The following is a 24,648-nucleotide window of genomic DNA, read 5'->3' on the forward strand; positions in this document are numbered from 1 at the left end:
TTACCACTGATGGCAGAAATAACAAGTTTTATTGAAAGAATTTTTAAAAGCGCTCCCTTCCTCAGAATCCCTGGTGACACAGAGATTAGAGCACTCAGCTGCAGAGCAAAAGGATGGCAGTTTGAACTCACAGTTGCTCCACGGGTGAGAGATGGAGCCTCCTGCTTAAGTAAAGATGTGCAGCCTTGGAAAGCCTAAGGGACATTTCTGTTCTGCCACTGTGCTTCAATGGGTTTGGTTTGGTTTGGGGTTTTCTACACCAAGATAGCATGGTAACAAGGATTCATTCAGTAGGCACTTGCTTTACATAGTGCCTGAACAGCTTCTGTGTGGTGGGTCAGTGAGGATCTCAATTTGAGTAAGAAGGGGTAACTTCCCAGTAGAGTTAGAGGTGAATGATTCTCTAAGACCTAGGCAAACACGGAGTAGCACCAAGTCCCAGCTTGGGGCTGGAGCTTAGGTACATCCATGAACGTTTGTCACTAAGAGGATTCTAGCTCCTGGTGAACCCATGTGTGTCAGAGTAGAACTGTGCTCCAGAAAGTTCCGGAGTGATGCAGACTGTGAGGGTGCCCAGCTGCGAACTAGAACGTTGGAGACGTCAGACCACTCAAAGGTGCTTTTGAAGAAAGTCCTGGTGATCCATTACTGAACGGCCAGTCGCTGAAAATACAATGGAGCACATCTGCTGCCTAAAAATGAGTGGCATCCCCTCGGAAGATCCTCTCTAGTCACAGTGCTTTTTGCACAAAAGCAGGTTCTCTTGAACCTTGTTTCTTTGTGATGGCTGATTTAAGAGAACAGTGTGCGGCTGTGAAATTTTGTTTCCTGCTTGGGAAAAACCAAAGTGTATGAGTGGTTTTCTCATTTCCAAAAAGGTAAAATGTCGATTGATGACAAGCCTCATTCTAGATACCTGTCAACTTCCAAATGGACAAAAATGTCAACTCATAGTGTAATGGAGAATACTTTGAAGGTGGTAATAGTGTTTTGTAAAAATAAATTTAAATTTATTTGAGAAAAAAAATTCCTTTTTTTTGGTGCTTCCTCATAGACTTATCTGTGGCACATTGACTATTTCTTTAAAGCTGAGGCTTACGGAATCTGGAGTCTGATGGTTGATATCCACGTAGGAGGTTTATTTGTAATGAAGGTTGCGAAGCCTTGTTCATATTCATATTCATATGATCCAAAAGTATGTATGGACCGTTTCCTACACTGGAGATATTGAGCGCTCCATACCTTTGAGTTTCATTCAAAAGGTATACATACACCTGATGGCTTGACTTTGGCTCTAAACCTCTTTTTTGACCAAATCTTGCTTTCCTTCCCACTTTCCCCCTCATCTCCCCTTCCTCTCACATGAGGGTCTTTCTCTCCAGGTTCCTGGGTGGCCCAGACACCACTTAAGTGCCAGGCCACTTACTGGAAGGGTGGTGGTTGAAACTTTCCCAGCAGGCCCTTGGACAAAAGGCCTGGTGAGCTGCGACTGTTTACCAAGGGAAGCCTCGCAGTGCTACACGGGGACGCTTGTAGATGCCATGAGTCACAGTCTTGATGGCAACCGGATTTTCCCCTCTGTTAAAGCCCATCTCCCGGCAGAGGAGACGTTCAACTTATTTCCCTTCTCTTCCTCTCTCTCTTCGTCTTCATAATGTCGCCCACATGGTAGAAAAGCACACGGGCAATGGCCTTGAATGCCTCAGGACACCAGCAGGGGGAGGAGCTTGTCCAATGAGCACCCGAATTCCATTTCCGGGGAGTGCTTTTCGCCATTGCTCAAAGGAGAGAAATGTCTTTAAATGAGAATCTAGTTTCTTGCAGCCTGTGTTGTGGTTTGGAATGTATTTAACATTTTTTTTAGCAGCCGGTTGACAGGTCAATGTACATCTGAATTTAACTTTCTCAGAATACTTTGAAAATGATTTTTTAAATCTTTTATCTCTAAGGGTAAATATGCAAGGTTTTAAAACTGATAAAAATCAATCAAGTAGCATAAAAAATTTGGAAAACACAGAGCAGTCATGTAGGATGAAGTTAACATCCTAAGTAATTTCATTGTATAACATCACCACCGGTCACATATCATCCATATATTTATAGCTCGATTTTCTCGTTAGAGTTGTTAACGCGCTGGGGATTTTATCATATGTATATCACTTGCTTCCTAAATGTAATTGAACAAACCAGGCAAACAACATGGCATCATTTCCCTCATCTGATTAGTTGTAAACTCTTGTTTTCTTTCTAGTCCATGGTGGGCAGTGGGAGCTGGCAGCGGGTCAATGCCCAGACGGCGGTGAGATCCCCTCGGTACGCAGTGTTCGATCTTGCTGAAGGGAAGTCTTATGTGTTTCGAGTCTTGTCAGCAAATAAGCACGGCCTGAGCGACCCATCAGAAATAACTGCCCCCATTCAAGCACAAGACACCGTCGGTAAGCTCCTTCCCCAAGTGGCTAAACCTTTGAGCCCCGGGGTTTCCGTGGCACCATCTCGTGTCCCTTGCTGGCGCCTTGAGTTGGATTCCCAGCCAACGTGCCTCGTGTGCGGTCATCATAATGGGCTGGTGGAGGCTTCCACTTTTTATTGTGATTGACAGGTCTCAGGGGTTCCAAATGAAGATGTGCTCGAACACAAAGATGGGGCAGAACCAGGCAGTGGGCAGTAAGTAGTTCATATCCTGTGCCTGGGATCATGAAGGGGAGTGCCCTGAGCTGATGGTGTGAGGGACAAATTGACAGCAGCTGACAACGAACAAATAAACTTTAAGATGACACTGAAGAAACACTAAATGATACTAATAAATACATTAATGTTTTATGAGAAAAAATTCAAGTTGCTTTAAAATTTCATTTTCTACCCGCATTCCATGCTGTGCTTCAATTGGTTCTCAATGTTTCTCTGTCCTAGCGTCTTTTTTGAAAGCAATATTTTATCGTATCAAATCACGTCTGACTCACAGCAACCCTATCTAATAGACTAGACCTGCTCCATAGGTTTTTCCAAGTCTGTAATCTTTAAGAACGATGATGGCCACATTTTTCTCTTATGGACTGGCTGGGTCTGAACTGCTGACCTTGTACTTGGCTTCTGAATACTTTACCGCACCACCTAGAGAGCCTTATGAAAATAAATGGCTTGAAATGTTTTAAGGCAATGGTCTCTTTAAAACTTTCCAACTCTAAATGCACTAGTTTTCTGCCCATCCTCTCTCTGAAGATTAAAACACAAGTGATATAAATTTTGCATGGAGATTCACTTCAGCATTACAGCAATACCAAGAGAATTTCTTGAAATACTTTTGAGCCATTTTGATAGAGACATCCTAGTTATCAGGAACTCTAATTTCGAATAACTGGAAATGCTATCTTTTTAATGGGCAAAATATCAAGATATACAAGATAACGTGACGGTAAGTGAAAACTTACAGAGAGATGGAATGCTGTCTTCAGAAGTGTATATACTTCAATGGAAGATACTTAAAGAAACAATAGCTTTATATACTGATGCTTTTGTTCAGTAACGGTTCCTATAATTTTATCCTTCATTGAAGTACACACACTTCTGAAAGCAGTGTTTCCATCACTAAAACCCTTTTCCTGAAGAATTCGGTGTTCTTCCACTTATACCAAGCCACAGCAGCAGTCTGTGCATCTTCGAAGGATCTGAATCATGTTCCATTTTAGTGTTCTTTGAGTTGTCGGGACCAAAAATAAGGCTGGAGGGGTCAGATGAAGGCTGGAGGGTGGCTGGGATAAGGTTTGCCAGTGGAGTCATCACAGGACAGTCCTGGCCGTCCTGGAAGAATGGGCAGATGCATTGCTGTGATGAGGAAAACAATCCTTGCTGTAACTTTCTTGGGTTTCTTTTCTCATCCGTGCAACTTTCACCTTTCTTTCAACTCCATGCTCGGCAGTCCCTGTGCTCATTCTGCCCCTGGAGGACATCCATTCAAGACTCCCCTTTGTTGTCCCCTAAGCAGTCACCCAAATCTCTGAGTGAGCCTCTCTTCTTCGCATGTCACTGTCCAAGCAGATCCCCTCAGAAGCCACCACTTTGGACCTGATTTTTGAAGGCACCCTAAGGGTACTATAAACATTGGACTGCTAACCGCACGGCTGGTTGCTGGTTCAAACCCACCAGCCTCTCTCTGGGAAAAACTTGGGGCTGTCTACTGTCATAAAGATTTACAACCTGGGAAACCCCAGATGGGGTCACTAGGAATCGGCATTAAATTGATTGCGGTGACTTTATTTTTGTTGCTTGATTTGTAAGGAAAAGCAGTCAAGTATATTACCAATAGAACGTGTCTGTAGCCGCTGTTTATCTCAGAGACGTGTTCAAACACGTTTTGTTTGGCGTAATCTTGTGCCTCTATGAACTGGAACCCGACTCACCCTGGTTTTAAACTTCCCTTCATCCCCCCGTGTGAGGAATCTATTCATAAGGCCACTTTCAGGCCTAGTATGGTGCAGTATCATTTTGCTGGGACTCTTACCTCTCTCCACCGATAGTCCTTTGCAGCTAGATCTCGCATCCAGAGAGAAGTTCTACAAAATGACAGAATTAGAAGTTTCAAAGAACTTGTCTCTCTGTCAAGAGGGCGTCATAAGGATATGTCATGACAATATGGCACTTATGGCAAATATAGAAGACGTGCTGTATGGAACCCTGGGCTTGGGTGAGGGAATGGGCCCAAGGCGTCTACTGTAGCGAGAACTGAAGTGAGCCAAGACCAAGTTCACTGCAGCTCATTTGAAGTGCAGTAGTGGCCTTCGGCCCTGGCTGAGACACTTTGATAGTCACATCTTGATTGGACTGTGCACCCCTTTACTGACTCCTGCGAAAGGAACTGGCTCCCATAAAGACTCGCAGCCTTGGGAATCCCGCGTAGGGTCGCTATGTGTTAGGCCACCTCTGTGGCAGTCGTTTTTGTTGGCACTGATTCTCAGGAGTCTTATAGAAAGATGTTCTATTTCTTTGTAAAATTGGTACTTTACATTGCAAACATGTTTGTGGACCAGAACAGTGTGTTCAACCTGGTGGAGGTCCAGGAGATTTTATGAATGTAATGCTTTTTCTGCTCCTCGAGTCAGAAGTCTGTAGAGAACCGGAAAGAGAGGAAATGAGCATCTACCAACCCTTATTGCCCCGGTCTGCTTGGAAGCCCATGCGTGTTTCCTTCTCCCTTCCCCCTTGTCCAGGTTTCATTCAAAGCTGAATATGTGATCGACCATTTCTTGTGGCATAACCAGATTGAACACCTCTGCTATGGCTTCCAAAATTCTAGTCCAACAGTTACATTAAAAAATACATTTATTTAGCTAGTGAGTTAGCATCCCATGATTATAAAAAATCATTCACTCTTTTTCTACCATGTATCACATATCATTTTATCTTCTCTGCAAAGTCGTTCCCTCTGCGCCCGGTCGTGTGCTTGCCTCAAGAAACACCAAGTCGTCCGTCGTGGTGCAGTGGGACCGGCCCAGACAGGAAGAGGGACTACTGGGCTACTACGTCGACTGCTGCGTGGCAGGAACCAGTAACTGGGAGCCGTGTAATCACAAGCCCATAGATTATAACAGGTACACTACAGGCTGCAGTGTGAGAGACTCTCGTCGCCCCGAGTGTGAGAAATCACAGCATTGGAATAAACAACGTTAATTCTTAAAACACAAAACCAGGCATTAACCACCTAGCAGAACTCACAGCAGAATTGACCGTGGTAGAAACTTTCGATACCATTTCAGTCTATAAACATGAGCCTGCTTTCTTATTCACACATGAGAATACATAATTTACAAGTTTTGAAAGCTTAAATTTGACATGTTTTGACGAGTTAGTTATTAAACCCTTGACTGAAATGATTTGTCTCCTTGTACCTTGGCTTTCCTGACATAATTAGCATTTAAGACTTATCTCTGAATCAGAGAATTAAAGAGCAAGTACAATGTGAAAGTAGTCATTTTATTTTTCCTCATTGATTTTTTCCAAACTTTAAAAACTGCTGTCTTCATATAACTGGCAGCCCCATTCTCTGGCCCTCCAGTGGAGGCAGAACTGCTGTGACTCCGTTTCCCCCTCGGAGGGGCCGGTGCAGAAGGATGTTGGCTTGTTTTCGGAGGAAAGTGAGCAGTTCTACTTTTGGAATTGATTTCCTCTGGTTTCATGCTGAGTGTGCAGGGAGTGTCTGTGTGTATTAAGCTTTCTCCATGCTATGCTTCTTAGGAAAATATAGGCAGCTGTCAGAATCACCATTTGTGGATAGGCTGTCAATTATTGCCTAGTCATTTTTCTTCTTTAAATCTTTTAAAAATGAATTTGAAAAAAAAAAACCCACAAAACTATGGCTAGAAAAGAAGATGTATTTGGTAACAGTTAGAAGTTATTCTCCAGTTACTGGCCAGCAAATAAAGACATAACAGAATACAAGAAATTAAGCATTATCACATTGCCGAAGGCTTATAAATGATTAGTAAATATTTGTTGAATGAATACGATAATTGCTTGCATTTTCTGAATATGTACCATATGCAAGAAACTGCTGAGCATTTAGGTTTTCATAATGAATAAATGTGTGTGTGTGTGTATATATATATATATATATATATATATATGCTGTGAGATAGGGACTATACTCTCCATTTGTAGATGGCAAAATAGAAATTTACAGAGGTTACCGAACTTGATTAAGGACATAAAATTTGTGTCAAAGCCCAATCTATCTGACTTCAAAGTCTCAGACTATCACGGTTACATTAAAAACAGACAAACAAAACACATAGTTCTCTTAAGTAACCAATTAAATTCTATTTAATCATGTATCCGTGATTTGGTTAAAACTCATACAACTCGTAAATGAAGGGGAAGTCACAGAGGAAGTGACTTTACCAAGGCCACTTGCGACTGGCGATAGGTTTGCTTCTATCTCTTAGGCCCAGATGCAGCAACTAATAATGTGTATCTAGAAATTGAATTTGCGTCATCTCCATTTATAACTGTGTTGCTGTCTTATATATTGGTCATGGAATATTGCTTTGAATTAACTGAGTAAAATAGAGAATAAAACATATGTATTATGTGCACGTATAACTCAAAGAGCAAACTTCATTTTAGTTCCAGTTAAATATGTATATACACTAAGTCTGCTAAAGGATTTCGACTTGTGCGGGGGGAGGAATGAAAAGCTGCCGATTGGAATCATGGCCCGGTTCATGTTTTGCTCAGGTTTGTTGTGCATGGCTTAACGACGGGTGAGCAGTACATCTTCCGAGTGAAAGCCGTTAATGCTGTTGGGACAAGTGAAAATTCACAAGAGTCTGATATCATAAAAGTCCAGGCTGCCCTCAGTAAGTAATTCATAGGCTATTCAACTCCAATTTTGAGTTCCCAACTATATTTTAATTTCTGCATGAATAAACATTTATGGTGCCATTTGGAATATTACCAGAGGAAAAAAGTGCATGTAAATTGTTCAACAGAGAACACGCAATTTTGTTGAAACCTCTCATCAATTGGAAATGGCTGTGTGAGAGGGAGAAATGATAATATGCTAATAAATTGCAAATTAAAAAAACAAAATATTATTAGAGGTCACATTTGTTTTCCAACACTTATACCTACATTAAAACACGTTATAGTGTACGAAGTTCTCTTTTCAAAATGTATGCTAAAGTAGAACAGCATCAATAGCCTTTTGAGCTATGCTCAGTTCAAGAAACTTCAATAAATTATGTCTTTTTAAAAAATTAAATTATTTCTGAGAATTTCCAATGCATGTGAAACTTTTAGATTTATAGTAATCTCTTGAAATTATCACTTGTGTGATCAAACTGAACAATTCAGATCCTGAATCTCAGTGGCGATCCACAGAAACATTGATCCAATAAAGCTCTATATTTGTAAATGTTGCTCTTGGTCTTTAGGTAAAAGTACTACCATGTTTAAACATATTCCAGTTGGCAATAGTAATATTACATTTTAGGAACTAAGAAGCACAGTAGTAGCAGTTCACTTTCAAGAGAAATCTGTAAGCCTTAATAATAATAATTACTATTATTTTGGTCTTTAAACTTACAAACATCTTCAGAAGTTAAAATCAGTCTTCTAACAGCAGTGTTACCACAATGGCCAGCAATTACTCTTTTGCTTTAAAGTTGCTATTCGGATCTCTCCTCAAATTCTTGGCAGGAGAGATTTTCAAGTAGTCCCATTTACCTTTTAAAGTCATCCCTACTAAATAAATGCCAATTTCAGTTTTCACTTCCCCCAAATAGCTTATTTATAGCGCAGGCTTATCGCAGGTCCAGAGGAGGACCATATTTAGCTTTACAGACTCAGGGGAAAAGTAACAATACATGCTTCCCAACCTTTTAGGGAAAGATTGCTTATTTTCAAACATGGTGCTTAAAATAGAACAAACAAACAAAAAAGAACTCATACTCATTTAAAATGAATCTGAAGTTTTTATAAATAGTGTTGGGCTGTGAAATGACCAAGTCTTTGGTTCTAACCCAGGAGCTGCTCTGCAGGAGGAAGACGAGGCTGTGTATGCTACTTTACAAATTGATAGTTTTGCCAATTCTAAGGGTCAGTTCTATTTTGTCTATAGGATTTCCACGAGCCAGAATGGACTTGATGGCAGTGGGTTTTTGTGTAAATATGCAGGAAATTAAAACTTAATAGTCTAAATAATATTCATCATCACAGACCATCAGGTCTGTGATGCTTTCATGCTGTAGGAAAGGTGTTGCTTTCATGCTGTAGGAAAGAAAAACTTCTTTCTCAAAGATTTTCTCAAAATGGGAGATATTTTGTTGTTAGAAATGGCTGTGTCAGATTTAACCTGGGACTTTGAAAACTTTGTGGAAAAATAGGATTTAGAGATAGTGGGATTTCTCCACAGTTTTTTTTTTTTTTTTACACCTTCTCATGTAATGAGTTGCCTTCAGAAGATTGGAATATTGGGAGTATTTAGAAACCGGAAAACTTAAAAACAATCTTCTTGATAAAAGATAAATGAAAATCTGTAGCAACGATGAAACATACAACTTTCCTCTAGTTCCTAAATGCTTCCTACCCTGCCCCCCCTGCCCCCACTATCATGATCCCAATTCTACCTTACAAATCTGGCTAGACCAGAGGATGTTCACTGGTACAGATAGGAACTGGAAACACAGGGAATTCAGGACAGATGATCCCTTCAGGACCAGTGGTGAGAGTGGCGATACCGGGAGGATGGAGGGAGGGTGGGGTCAAAAGGGGGAACCGATTACAGGGATCTACATATAACCTCCTCCCTGGGGGATGGACAACAGAAAAGTGGGTGAAGGGAGACCTTGGACAGTGTAAGATATGACAAAATAATAATAATTTATAAATTATCAAGGGTTCATGAGGGAGAGGGGAGCAGGGAAGGAGGGGGAATAAATGAGGAGCTGATGCCAGGGGCTTAAGTGGAGAGCAAATGTTTTGAGACTGATGAGGGAAATGAATGTATAAATGCGCTTGACACACTGATGCATGTAGGGATTGTGATGAGTTGTATGAGACCCCAATAAAATGATTTTTAAAAAAGGATAAATTAACATCAAAGATGGTAACAAAATCAGGCCACAGAAGCGATAGAAGACGTAACAGACATACAGGCTATTTTTCAGTTGATGTTTGAAAGGCTAGAATTAACTCTGGTGGGATAAAGAATATTGGGACTATTCTTAACTGGGATTCTGGGTAACTTTCTGCATTTACTTTTATTTTTATTAGCTGTTCCATCTCATCCTTATGGAATTACGCTGCTCAACTGTGATGGCCAGTCTATGACTCTGGGGTGGAAGTTGCCCAAATTCAGTGGAGGTGCGGCAGTCCTTGGGTATTACATAGACAAGCGTGAAGCACATCATAAAAATTGGCATGAGGTCAACTCTTCACCGATTAAAGAGAGGATCTTTACGGTTGGTTTTTAAAGGTTTATCTTTTGTTATGCGCTTATATATTTTAGAGAGAATGTTTGAACTTGACACAATTACATAATTTTATACAGAAACAAAAAATAGCTTAGAATAACGAGATCATAGCATTTGAGAACTGAAAAGATTTTGTAAACAATTTTAAAACATTTTTTTTTGAGAAGAGATGAAGAAGCCGAGAGCAAGTAACTTGAACTGGCTTAACCAGGAGCTAAGGACATTGCCAATCTCAGCACCGGGTCTCCTAGGCCCATTGTGAAGTGTATATCTAGTAAATTGTGGGTTCATTAAAAGCAGACCACATCTTGCATATATTTTCATCTTTGCTTATATTGGATGGGTCAGGGCCAGCTAGACTGAAACCAATACACTGTACTGGATGAGTGCATTAAAATTCATATCTAGGGTTTGGCACAGTGGCTGCAATATAACAAACATAAACAGCCATCTTTAAGTTATTTGTTCTAATATACTAATGAGATCTTATTTTATAAGTCAATCATGAACACTTACTTCCTTAATGAATTGTTCTGCATCTTTTAATTCGTGTCTTAATTTAACATGAATCGAAATAGGTGGAGGGCTTGACAGAAGGCTCATTATATGAATTCAAAATTGCTGCAACCAACCTGGCGGGGATAGGACAGCCGTCAGATCCCAGCGAACACTTCAAGTGTGAAGCGTGGACCATGCCAGAGCCTGGTAAGAGGCTTGCTTATTGGCCGAGCCACCAGCGGGCTCCTTCCTTTCTGACGCACGGGGACTCACCATTGTAGACACTAACCCGATCTCAGCAGTTCAGGCATGGGAGACCTCTTACAGCTGCGACGTGCTTTACAAATATTTTGGCATAACTGCCATCGTGTCAAACATTGGTGATTCACAGTAAGAATGACACAAGTTTCCTACACTCAGACAATAGTCTGGGCGGTCTGCAGGCTTGAGCAAACAGGAGGAAAGGATAACTACTAAGTACTGAGAGTAATAAATACTGACACCTGGAGGAAGAAAGAAGTATTTCCAAAGAGATCCAGAAGGGAGCTAGAGGTTCCATACGAAAGGAATATGGGCCCCAAATTAGGAGGCTGGAGCAGTGATTAAAGCAGGTTAACCGGAAGGCTGGCAGTTCGAAGCCCCAGGCGCTCCACGGGAGAGAGGCGCAGTGGGCTGCAGTAACGCTATCGAGCCTTGCGGACTACACGGGCCGTTCTACCTTGCCCTACCCGATCACGACTGAGTTCCCAAGTGGAGACAGCTGGACTTAGGGTCCGCATTTGGATGTCAGCCGGAGCTGTTCTCTTCCCAGACAATGCGGCGTCTTGTGGGCTCCATTGGACCACGCGCGCTTGTTGCAAATCTGCATCTATCTAGGGCCCCCTGTAAAACCTGTGCTCACAGACCCTCCCGTTCTACTGCCCGTTTTTATTCAGCCCGTCAGAAGCCCTATGAGATGAATGATATAGATGCTCATGGGAAACAAACCAAACCAAAGCAAAACTAAAGACGAACCTGAAGACGCTTAAAATTCAGACTGCTTTTCGGTTTTGTGCTAGACGGCCTTTCTTGTCTTTGCTCTTTGATATTTGTTTGAATGGAATTAACTTTTGTTTCGTAGAGAAGGCAACGAAGGCACAATCTGTTGGAGTTTAGAGAGGCTCTTTGAAGGCTTCTTCCTAGGAACTGGCCCAGGGACATTGGACGGAGGGAGGGCGATTGGTCAAGAAGGGCCGTCAGTGCTCACTGCATTTGGGGACTCAGCACGACCCACCGTTAGTTAGACTCGCCATGGCGATCTGTAGACGACGCGACCGCGGTTAATGTGCTAGCGGACAGATGTGCTTAGCCTGGCCAGGTGTTTCAGGTTCTCTGAAGGATTCGTCCTGTGACTGACGTGAGGTCCACTCCCTTTCCGTCAGTTTCTCGGGTGACGTGTCGCCGCTGGTCCCTAGCGAGCCATGGGAACTCATGACTTATTCGACCGACTCCCATCCTCACCTGGTTGCCTCATAGGAGAAGGCTTACAGAAATACTCGGGGAGGCTTTCCTCCCCAACGTCTTGCTTAAACCCGGGATGTGAGGTTGAACGAGGAATACTGGGCGATGCCCGTGGTGTGGGGCACGTAAGGAAGTGGCAGGCGTCGGCGGCGGGGCCTCCATCGACTCCCTGTGTGAGTGCGGGTGTGCTTTCCTCCAGGTCCGGCCTACGATCTGACATTCTGCGAGGTCAGGAATACATCACTGGTAATGCTTTGGAAAGCCCCAGTGTATTCGGGTAGCAGCCCTGTTTCTGGATATTTTGTGGATTATAAAGAAGAGGATACCGAAGAATGGATCACAGTAAACGAGAGGACAACTGCAAATCGTTATTTAAAGGTGCTAGTACTCATTCATCTGTTCATTCGTTTTATTTATTCCCTCGTGCCTGGAAAGATTTTGATTCCCATGGCAGGCTTAGCTCAGAGCCTCAAGGTGAACCCGTTAGAACAAATACTCTGAATGGCGGCGACGACCGTGGCGGCCGTGCTGTGCTGCTTACAGATGGGCAGCGGTAGTCCTAAGGGGTGTCATTAACCGCAGGCTTGTGTAACAATTACAACAACTTCCCAGCAGAGGGCAATCACGTGCCTTCAGCAAATGACATGTTCTTCACCCACCGTGACCCTATTGACTTGTGGTGAGTGGTCCGGACATGCCTTTTCTTCCCATAGTGCAGTCTAACAACTGCTAAGGGCGCTACTTATTTTTTCTACGAGTCTCAGTAATGGTATATGATGTCTTTTCATATTTGAGTCTCATATTTATTATTTATATGATTATGTAATAGAAACTTATTTGATACATACATAGATGTATACATATGCACATGTTTACATATATCTGCACCGTTTTATTATCTTTGATGATATTATCATGTTTAAATTCTTGTGGGTTCCCTTTCTCCAAATGTTTCTATTTTAAGGACTCACCATTTGCCAGTCACCGGCCCAGTTGTGAGAGCAGGTCCACATGCTAATGCGGCTCATTTGTCTTAATGCAGATGCCTGCCTCTTTTACTTTCGGACTTTGTGGTGTCCTTTAGGTAGAAATGTAGCGTACGTCTTTACGCTGAAAGAAAGGTCACACTTGAGACAGGTATGTGGAGGCGAATTAACTGGTTTGTAAATATACACAGCCTTCACAAGAGTCATTTGGCAATGTGCAATATGGCTGATTCCAAGACTCTATATCACAGAATTAATTAGAAATGTAATTATATGTAGTAGGTAGTATTGTAAGGAGCCCTGGTGGGTCAGTGGTTTTGCTTTGGGCTCCTACCTGCAAGGACAGCAGTCACAAGCCACCAGCTGCGCATGGGATAAAGCTGGGGCTTCCTGCTCCCATCCAGATGACAGGCAGAAACTCACAAGTACAGTTTTCTGAGCTGGCATGGACTCCGTGGTAATGCACTTGGTTTTGGTGTATTGTGCTGTACGATATGCTATAAGTGATCTATGATTGAATAAGAAGAGATTTACTTAATTTAGAGGTGAAAAAATGATGGACTATTTTAAAAAAAATCACAGTTAAGATAATAGTTAGAAGATATATTAAATATGAACACCAGATTGCAAACTGTTTAGGATGATTTTAATCCTGCTTTAAATATTCAGAGAAAGGATAACGACAGAGAATAAACTTAAATTCTGCAAATTCTTACAAAAGGGAGATCAGGAGTGATTGCTAATCTTACCCCTATTGGCATGCATAGCTTTCCAACTTGAAATATACTACTTTAAATCAAGACAGTATGTTCATAATAAGTTGGGAGAAAGATGAGCATCATCTTTAATTTTGGCATATGCCATGGCTCTTTGGCGCTTTTCTCTGCTACTTTAAGGTCTGTGACCTGCACCAGGGGAAAACCTATGTCTTCCGAGTCCGGGCAGTGAATGCAAGTGGCGTGGGGAAGCCATCAGACAGCTCGGAGCCAGTGCTGGTAGAGGCAAAACCAGGTAAGATCTTACTTCTCAGCGCTAACAATAGCAACCTGTTTTGCACAGTAATAATTTAGAAGGAAGGTATGCATTGATGCTTCTTAAACGACCTTCACAGGTCTGTATTAAAAAAAAACAACAAAAACTTTAAAACGGTATTTTACTTTTGTTGAGAATATACCCATCAGGACTCCGAGTAATTTAAAGGTTTCTATGCTGACCTTCACTGGGGTGCATTCCGTTCTTCAAGCAGTGCAGCTGTTCCCCTCCCTCATCCAGGAACAGAACCTCATCTCTCCCCAAGGTTTCGGGCTAATCTCTTGAGCTGTTTGTTGTAAGTTGACCACAGACAGACAGTTTGTAAAAGAGTACGATGCTCAAGGCAGACATTCATCACCAGCTATGAAGATTTCTTGTTCGGTTTGAAGAGCATTTCAGCAGATGTTTTTAGTTTAAGGCTTAAAGATAGATGTATGCCGCCAGAAAGTCTGCATTACATGAGAATTTGAAATTCTGTTCTGAATTTCCCTCCCTTTGATCAATATTCTTCTACAGAATCTTTGGTAAAACTTTTTTTTTTTTAATGGCCTCCGTTCCATTTGCTGGCAGAGGCATAGATACATTTCATTCATTTTCTAACTTGTGTAAGTTAGACTCTGACAGGGCGCTATTAGGCGAGGACTCCACCTTGGTCACGACCTGCCAAGTGAACAAACAGCCCTTTCAGCCTCCCCCAAAAGCAGCATAAAAGAAGCCATTAAGCGGCATGATGTCAGTCTGGGGCCCACTCTGAAGACAGTGGGGCTGGAATCAGGTCTCTGAAAGAGGAGAAACCTGATTGTGATAAGAGTTGTATGAGCCCCTAATAAAATGTTTAAAAAAAAAAAAAGAGTTGTATGAGCCCCTAATAAAATTTAAAAAAAAAAAGAAAAAAAAGAGAGGAGAAACCTTTATGGCCTGGATGGGCCAAATGTTCTCTACAGAAGCATATGAAACAGAAGCAGAAATAGAGAACAATCCCATGACTTAAATCAACAGCAAAAACAAGGAAAAAACAAAACAAAAAAACCCAAACAACCCAAAACCCAACCAACCTACTCTAATAGTAACTAGTTCCCGAGGAAGTTGGCTCCTTCCTCACTCTGACGGTCACTCCTGGTGGACAGTGTAAAGCAAGCTGCAGTTTGTTCCCTCCCCGTTCACAAAGGGGAAAAAAAGGATGCAAAGAACAGCGTGTTCCTAAGATGTTCCAATGACATTTTTTGCTGTGTAGGCACAAAGGAAATCAGAGCTGGCGTGGATGAGGGAGGCAATATCTACCTCAGCTTTGACTGCCAAGAAATGACAGATGCATCTCACTTCACTTGGTGTAAATCTTATGAGGAGATTGCAGACGCTGAGAAGTTTAATATTGACACTGTGGGAGAGAAGTAAGTCTTACAAAGAAGCTGGCAATTGTAAACTTTTACAAGTCATTGAAACACAAGCAATTAACTTTTGCCTATTCTCCTTCCATTTTAGTTCAAAACTGTACTTTAAGAACCCAGAAAAAATGGACATAGGGACTTACTCTGTGTCTGTAAGTGATACAGATGGTGTGTCTTCCAGTTTTGTTTTGGATGAAGAAGGTAATGTCTACACGGCTTATGCTTGAGCTATTGGGTTTTATACCACTGAAAGATGAATACTAATACCATGAAACCTGTAAGAGCGGGCACTTGACGGGACCACATTGTTTCTGAGTCGGACATGTTTCCTACCATTGACAGGCTGCAATCTTACCACTTCCTACCACGTGGTTGCTGTCAAATTTTCGCATGTTCTTTCTCTGAGAGGTTTTCACCTCATGTCGATTCTGGCTTTCAGAGGTTTTATTGTAGATAGGAAAGACATTCTTGTTTGGGAGAAGGGTGTGTTTTGTGGCAAGCTTGTAATAGGGCGTATTTATAATAACTAAGCTTAAATTTACTTTAGAAATTAAACACTCTAGAGTTTATACTCAATTGACCAAGTGAAACATTGGTCCAGGACATATTGCTTATATAGCCTTATACTTGTATTTTTTTAAGATGATTTTTTGACACACTTCAATCCTATGGCAAGAAAGTACTGTAACAATCAACCAATAATATTTAATGAGAAATAAATAGATGGGAAATTCCTTCCACTGCTTTCTAACACTGGTAATCCTAAAAATAGAACAGTATTTTAGTGTGAACTATTTGAAATTTTACTTAGTCACGATCCCCTTTACAAAGAAAGCAGCAGGTAGAACTTAGCCTAAAACTTTCTTTAGCATGACTAGATAAAAGCAATCGTTTCTGTTAGATAAATTCACAGATCTGAGTTCAAATAGCAAAGGATAATACCGCATGGAATTGATCTTTTTTTACTGTCCAGGATGGCATGTATTTGTGGCGGTCCATTATTTAGCTATAGGTCCGAGTCAGCCTTACACGTTTTTAAACTAAATGGTCAGTAATGTGGAATGAACTGCATGGGTTCTGGACCCAATCCTCAGACCTGAGCTTCTTTGGATCTTTAAGGTACCCCCACCCCCACCCCTGTGATAAGGGGTTGAGTGTCCACTATTAAAATGCTAGTCTGTGGGATGTGTTAAGCTTTCTAAGCAAATTCTTAGTTATTAATCAGTATCCTGATTGGCAATGTGCTGTGGGTGTGGCGATGAGGAACCTTGACACAGAATGGAATCTAGAGGGAGGCAGAGAGAAAATGCGGGGAGTAGCCAATGTGGGAGGTGTCCATAGACCCATGCAAAATTTCCAGGACCAAATGGAGAACAAGAGAAGAAGCACCTCCCTCCCTCCTCCTCTGCCCCCACGCCTCCCCCCTCCACTGGAAGAGAGAGAGAGAGAGAGAAGAGAAGAGAAGAGAAGAGAAGAGAAGAGAAGAGAAGAGAAGAGAAGAGAAGAGAGAGAGGAACCCACACAGTAAACCTTCTGGACTTCTCAGTTTGCTGTTCACAGACAAAGGACGGAAATGGAACTAGAGTCCACCAGAAGGCTTCTCTAAGCTTTTTTTTACCCCCCAACTCCCACCGGATACTGATTCTATAATCAAAAGACCATTCTTTAGTAAAAATAATGCTATGAAGAATTTAAAAAAGTTATGAACTTCTTAGTTATGTGCTTTTAAGCTGACATGACTATTTCATTTTAATTTTAAATGTTTCCAAAGGCGGAAATTCCCAGCATATTTTATACGATATCTAGGTTTTAAATATATTTTAAGTGAAACCTTGGAGCTGCAAAAATGAACTCATTCGAGTTATGTAAGTGTCCACCATGAGATCTAATCGAGAAAGTCTTTGCTGTCAAACCAATCAACCAAATGGAGTTTGCTTCCTGTCGGGAAACGTCTGCCTTCCTTTCTCACTTCAAATAAACATGTTCACATGCAATCACATGAAGTCTAGTTTTAAGAAAGATGGAAGAAGTTAAAGCCAAAGAGAAAGGGAGAAGGGAAGACGGAGTGAGATGGACAAAAGGAAAGACCCAGGAAGTAGCTTAGTTTATAAGTTTTCTACAGTTGCTCCTGTGGGACTCAGGAACATCACCTCTTCTTCTTTTTTTTTGCACCTACTGCGATGTACCATAGTGAGATTTTGAATGGAACACACACACACAAACACACATGCATACTTTTTTCTTTAAGAATGAAGGAAACATTTTTGAAAGTCAGGGAAACATAAGCAAAATATTAAGTAGATTAATTTTAGCAAAGGTTTCAAAGGGAATTTGAAGATGTGAAAATGAATCCCTCTAAATCTCTCTGGAAAGTTTTTCCACACTGCAGTTTCCACACTACTTCCACATCCAATGGGACTCTTACCTGAAGTTATCCTAACCTGTTTTGTAGGAAGTATGTTAACCAAGGGTTGAAGATGTTAGTTGCAGAAAACTGATAGTTCATTAGACTATTCAAAGTTTGTTGTTAGCCTATGCATCCTTTGCTCTTATAGCTAAAACTTTTTTTACATCCTCTAACTGGAGTGTGGCGATGTGAAATATTTGGTGTTATGTCATCTCTGCTGTTGTTTACAAGTGTCTGAAGGGATGGGTGAAAATTACCTGCGTTAAATTCTATTTTTTTAAATTTCAGAGCTTGAACGTTTGATGGCATTGAGCAACGAAATAAAAAATCCCAGTAAGTAAAGCCATGACCTTGAATGTACGACGGCAAACCAGCTCGAGCTGTGCACATTAACCTATGGAGCTCTCGAAGGGAGGTGGGAAAATGATGGCCTCATTTTATGTTCAGGGCTTACAGGTGGTAACCTATTGATTTAAATATTACTGTATACAACAACTCATAGAAGATTTCATTGCTTAGCAAGTATTTTGAATTCTTGTTTAGGATAGTTGTTCCTAATTCAAGTGAGATGTCTATCGAATTAATCTTCAGCCACTGAACACAACTGAAATACAGCAGAACCCACACAGCTACAGTCACTGAGCACCGAGAGAAAGCCGGCTTGCCCTCGGACGGCAGCTCACACTCTGCATGACGCTTAAGCGCAACAACAGCTAACTAGAGTTCTATTTTTATTTTTTATAATCCATTTCAAGACTCCAGGGCTTCACAATCTCACAATTTAATAACTAGGATTGATATTTTCCTACCATCGACAGCGATGCTTTCTCACAAGGATTCATGCATTATTGACTCGTGATTTCTTTTCTTCCTGTAGCAATTCCTCTGAAATCCGAATTAGCTTATGAGATTTTTGATAAGGGCCAGGTTCGTTTCTGGCTCCAGGCTGAGCACCTATCACCAGATGCCAGCTACAGATTTATTATTAATGACCGAGCAGTCTCCGACAGTGAGGTAAGTTCATGTGTGAGTGATCTCTGGCTTTGGACAGAGCCAAGTTTTACTCTGGTAGGTCAGTTACTTAAAGTCAATATGCTGTGTTTGTTTTCATCCTTTTTGGAGCTGGAGAAATTGGGGTGTCGAAGGTTGACAAGATGAATGAAAGATGCTTGATTCCTGAAATGTTCAGAGATTTGGTCTGAGCTAGATAAGAGATCAGGGTCTTTCAAATCCAAGCCTCTCTGAATTAAAAAAAAAAAAAAGGAAAAGAAACAAGGCCAAGCTATGCTTTAGTGATGCTCAGCTTGGTTTTATAAAAAGACTGAGGTTTACCTGGGGAAGATATACTTTATGAAACAGTTTATTTATTTTTAATAATGGTTTACAGTATATATACTCTGCTGTTAGGTGCACTCTCCCTCCTTCAGCCCGTCATAAATGCCTTTATAAAAAATCATTTTATTGGGGACTCTTATAGCTCTTATAATAGTCCATACATCAATTATATCAAGCATGTTTGTACATTTATTGCCATCATCATTTTCTAACATTTACTTTCTGTTTGAGCCCTTGGTATCAGCTCCCCGTTTTTCCCTCTCTCCCCACCTCCCAACCTCATGACCCTTTGGTGAATTATAACATTTTATTTTCATGTCTTACACCATCCACCATCCACTCTCTCCCTTCACCCACATTGCTATTGTTCATCCCCCTGGTACAGGGAGGGGGATTATATGTTGATTATCGCATAAACGCCTTTTTGTGGAAGCCACAGAAGTAACAAAGAGAAGCAGAATTGTTAAAATATATATTTTATGCTATAATGCAAACACTTTTGACCTTCTTGTGTTTTAATTGTGTAAACTAAATCTGAACCATTATTAGTATTTCGACTTTGTAACATATGAGAAGACATTGATTATTTTCATATGTAGCTTCTTCTCTAATGATAGGGTACCTGAGGACTGTCTGCTTGATTGAACTTTTCTTTATTGTGGAGTGGTATTTTAATGCTCTCAAATTCTACCATCTTTTCCCCTCTGAGCCTTCTTTGCCTACAATAGACAATGTGTTACGTGCAAAGATCATGTGCCTTTTCTTATTTAGTTATTCTTTTTCATGGAAATAAGGACACTTCGTTAAGGATGGCACAGATGGGAATGCTCGCTGATAAGCGAAAAAGCATGTACTTTTTTTCTGCCTGAAAGTACAAATACTGACTGGGAGCACATTGCAGGATCAAGACAACTGAGGCACTTTCTTTGGGAAGAGATGATACCACAAAATGTGATGGGATTTAGTATAGCCTCACTTTATTTTAAACATCTCTGACGAACATTTCCTACCTGCTTTCTAAAGCTTGTTTTTTCCCCTTAACTGATGCCATTGCTACTTGGCTAATCTGCTGGACTGTGCCTATACTACTTCACTTCTTTAATTAGTCATCCACAGGTGACTTTTACATCAGAAGATTGATGCTATTTTGTGAAAGTCACATAAAACCCTGTATTTATGGCACTCATAAAATCATTGAACTCCATCTTGCTGCATAATGGCAATAGCAAGAAGCCTAATTATTTTCTAAAACCTGCCCATACACCGCAGTGCAGTAGCTGAGAATATTGAAAAGGCTATTGCATTGTTAAGGATCTGGTTGGTGAGTGTCAGACCTTTTTATTTTGCATATGCAAGTAGAGTAAGCTCCTAGCGTTCTGTACATATAGATGTTTGAAGTGAGCATCATATAATACAAATAAGAGTAGTCTATTTTTCTTATCAATTTGCATTTTGCTCTGTATATCCAAAAGTAAACACTCAAAAGTAGAAATTCAAAGACCACGGAGAATGTGCATTCATTACAGCTGTAATATTCCAGTTTCGGTTTACATTGCCTCTAAGAACTATTTTAGTCTCCGTGGGTGGAGCCAATGTGTCTCTCATGTGCTTACAGTAATTGATATTATTTTTTAAAATGATCTTCTCAAAAAAAATCTGAGGTCATACTTTCCTATAAATTTCTATCTCCCTTTGTAATTTTAGTCATACCAATTTTATGCTCGAGTTTTCCATTAAGAAACTATCTTCAAGTACTATTGTTTACATTTCAAATAAGATTGGAATTTCTAATCATAAAAGTAATTTTTTTTATGTGTACCAGACTGGGAATTAAAATCTAGGAAGATTGTGCTTGTGTGTGTGTGCCTTTTCACTTAAAAGCCGAAATTCCTAATTGATGAAGCAGACTATGAAGGGCCGTTGTTAACTTTTGACGCTCTTAGGGACTCATTTTCTTACACCAACAGATGGCATTACATATTCTATAAATCATTCACTGGTTACAGAGCAGCCAACAAACCAGCAGGGACATAAATGTAAGACAATCACCTGGTCCTAATGGACCTTATCCTAGAGTTGAAGAAACACAAATTCAACAATAGAATAAGTTAGGAATATTGAGGATATGTTGAAACAGTATTGCAAAGATGTTCAAAATTCTGGAAAATCCAAGATTTGGAGAGCTGAAGTAGTTAAGGGAGAATTCAAAGTTTGGGAAGTATGCAGGTAGAATTTGGGAGCTGAAGAGCATGAGGTATTCCATGCTGTGCAAACCTCCCAAGAAAACCACCCTGCCATCCAATGGACTTCAACTCAGAGCAACCCGGGGCTCCTGCCAATGATAGCCTATAAATCTTTATGGGAACAGACAGTTTCCTGTCTCTCCTATGGACCAGCTGGTGGTTTTGAATAACCAAGCTGGAAATGCATTTGATCCAGGAAAGTAAAGAGGATGGGCTAACTGGAGAGAGATTATTTTCATGCTTAAGAATTCCAGGCAGGCGACGTTAAAAATGATGCAGAGTGAAATTAGCTTTGAGATAAACTCTGAACAAAGTTGACATTCTGACAGTAGGTACTTTAACCTCGCTCTTGCTATCCTGGCATTTAGATGATCAAGCATAAATAAGCCTTTAAAGAGAGAAGAAAGAGTATTGTGATAATAAATGTGCATTGTATATCAGAAAAATATGACTTTTTAATGAGTAAACTCGGCTGGATTAGTTACCTACCGATAGAAACTATTTTAAATATTTTAATTGAATCTTGTGAGGGTTGTAAAAGGAGCATAGATTCAGAAGTTTGATGACGTTTCCTTATGGTAATACTGCTTTGTTTACCACATTTTATTTTCTATCCTGTTCGTGGCTCATCTTTCTATAACGGCTTCAAGCCCTACTTTCATTTGTAAGATCAGTATTCAGATTGGAAGTAGTTTAAATTCCAACTGGACTCGGTCTGACAGCTCCAATGAATACCTCCAGGAAATTTCGATAGCAAATCTTACTATCCCATTGCTAAATCCTATTGCTTGAAGAGGTCAAGGCCAATGGAATCAGTCCTATTGTGATTTCCTGAGTAGTATGACTGAAGATAACTCAGAATCATGCTGTCCTATATGTGACCCTCTTCCTGCATTACCATAGTATGTAAGGTGAGTCATTCATTTGGATGTGATATCTTCAAGCCCCAGTCTAATTTCAGAGATTATATTATCCAAGGGTAGAATTAAACATGATCCATTAGCAACCATAAAACATATCCGCATCTGTTAGGTCATTTAAACATTAGAAAGCAGATTGTTGAATGGAAGGTAAGTTCGGAATGAACTGGGTGGCCCGGGGAAAGCTTCCTAATGTCAAGGGGAACCCCAGGGCCCGGGCCTACTCCTCCAGGGGGGTATCATGGAAGGGGCTGGCGTGGAGGTGGGCGAGGCGGGCTCCGAAGCGGAGATGAAGGACAACTACCTGATTTCCCGGGAGGGTTGGTCTGCAAAGGCGCAACTCCGACTCGCCAAGGGCTCCCAGCTTCTGTAGCTGCAGGAAGTACCGCCCACTTCTGCTTCTCTTTGGCTGTAAGATCCCGAGGTCAGTGGTCAAGTCCCCTCCGTCTCTGTGGCTCCATGTCTCCGCTGTGGAACACACCGAATCCGTCGGCCCAGAGTATTAAGGGCAGAGCAGCATGCACACTAGAAAATAACAACGCTGGGGAAGAACACCGAATAACATGTAAGGAATCAGAATCTCCCTGGAGAAGACACCGTTGCATTACTCAGTGGTGCCGGCTGACTGACGTCGAAGGCAAAGTGAGCTAACTCTCCAAGCGCCTTCGCATGAACAACCCGGCAGCATTTGTTTCCCATTTGTTACCTGCCACACATTGCTGAAGCTTCCACGCGAGCGAAGGCGCAGTCGTGCTGTCAGATACCATGCGAGCTAGTTGGAGGCCCCGGTGTGCTGATTCTTCTGAAGGGGGGGGGGGGGCCCGGGGTGCATGGGCAAGCACAGGGAGGCACATCGCCCACTGCTCAGGGCACCAGCCGGCTTCCTGGAACTACTCCGGAGGGAGGGAGCGTGTAAAACGATGGCAAGAGGAGGGAGAAGCCCTTCCCAGTTATGTTAAGGTCCGGAAGTGACAGGAAGCATGGTATGCGCAGAGGACTGGGAGGCCCCGGGATGGAGGAGGACAGTCTATAACGAACAATCGAAGGTGAAACAGACCTTTTGGCGACCATGCCACAGGGTAGAAGGCAGAGCCCGGTCACAAGGCCTATGCGGCCTTGCATCAGCGCTCTCCTCTGCTGCTGAAAGAGGAGCTGAGCTGGAGGGGACGATGGTCATCGGGATCCATTAATTTTTGTGGGGTTCAGGGTATGTGTGCGTGGTTTTGTAATCAGCTCATGATAGGGCATCAGCTACATCAACTACATTATTCCTTTTTTAATGTGTTTAATTATTTACAAGTTCTGGAGGGAATGTGGTATTCCTGTTGGGAATACGCTTGGAGTTTGTTAGGTTTATGGTTGCTTCTACACAGAAATTAGACTTGATCACTGTGAATGAAAATTTGTAGTTCAGATTTCCTCTTTGTGACCAAGAGGATTCGTTGATAAACTTTCATGCAGTGTTTTTGTGCCACGATTCCTGTGCCATCGTAGTGGGTCAGTATTAAATGCTGAGAGACAGAGCTAGAAGAAATAATTTCCCTGTGTAATTCTGTATTTCCCTTCTTGCTCCCAGACACATAGAATTAAATGTGATAAATCGACTGGCATAATTGAGATGGTAATGGATCGATTTACTATTGAAAATGAAGGTACCTACACTGTGCAGATTCAAGATGGAAAGGCCAAAAATCAATCTTCTCTGGTTCTTATTGGAGATGGTATGCTACATTGAATATTTTCATGCTCATAAAAGATGATTCAAAAAATTTTTTTGACTAGACAGAACCAAACAGATTTTATATTGTTTTTCTTTAAATATTGAATTTAGCCTTCAAGGCAGTCCTAGAGGAGGCTGAATTTCAGAGGAAAGAGTATCTCAGGAAGCAAGGTAGGTAGTTGACTTACTCCTTCCCTAGTAGCCCCCAACACAGACTTTTGCTTTGAAATTTGTCTAAAGCAGATCCTATATAATGTCAATGTTCTGAACGTTATTTAAAACAGTCAATGTATAACTATTTCTTAGCTGTAGAAACTTGTATATTTTTTGTACTTTGTCCTTTATATTGCAAGAGCATTTTTTCTTGTTTCTAGCTTTGAAAGTCTTAGAATCTGTTACTTACTTTTCATGTTTCCTGTTACTATCATCTCGCTGCCATTGAGTCAATGCTGACTCATAGCAACTGCCTGTGGGTTTCCAAGACTGTTACTGTTTACATGAGCCACTCTTTCTCTTGTGGAGCTATTGGTGGTTTTGAACTACCGACCTTGAGGACTGCAGCCCAATGCATAACCCCTACACCATCAGGACCCCTGTTATTGCCTTAGTCAAAGAAATAGTGGCTGATGTGATAGCTAGTACTCCTAAGCACTT

General features: G+C 41.2%; 1 protein-coding gene across 1 annotated transcript in view; it reads left to right on the forward strand.

The window, feature by feature from the left end:
* Positions 1–24,648, forward strand: part of LOC142455427 (myomesin-2) — a 93,881-nt gene that overhangs the window by 34,466 nt on the left and 34,767 nt on the right. The window contains exons 10-22 of the mRNA XM_075557187.1: positions 2,252–2,435; positions 5,411–5,585; positions 7,228–7,349; positions 9,766–9,953; positions 10,544–10,670; positions 12,163–12,341; positions 13,846–13,960; positions 15,216–15,372; positions 15,464–15,570; positions 18,065–18,109; positions 18,654–18,790; positions 23,851–23,995; positions 24,106–24,165. Coding sequence (XP_075413302.1) covers positions 2,252–2,435; positions 5,411–5,585; positions 7,228–7,349; positions 9,766–9,953; positions 10,544–10,670; positions 12,163–12,341; positions 13,846–13,960; positions 15,216–15,372; positions 15,464–15,570; positions 18,065–18,109; positions 18,654–18,790; positions 23,851–23,995; positions 24,106–24,165 — 1,741 coding nt within the window. The remainder of the gene's footprint in view (positions 1–2,251; positions 2,436–5,410; positions 5,586–7,227; positions 7,350–9,765; positions 9,954–10,543; positions 10,671–12,162; positions 12,342–13,845; positions 13,961–15,215; positions 15,373–15,463; positions 15,571–18,064; positions 18,110–18,653; positions 18,791–23,850; positions 23,996–24,105; positions 24,166–24,648) is intronic.

Source organism: Tenrec ecaudatus, chromosome 8 (assembly GCF_050624435.1).
Source record: "Tenrec ecaudatus isolate mTenEca1 chromosome 8, mTenEca1.hap1, whole genome shotgun sequence".
In the NCBI taxonomy this organism is placed as follows: domain Eukaryota; kingdom Metazoa; phylum Chordata; class Mammalia; order Afrosoricida; family Tenrecidae; genus Tenrec; species Tenrec ecaudatus.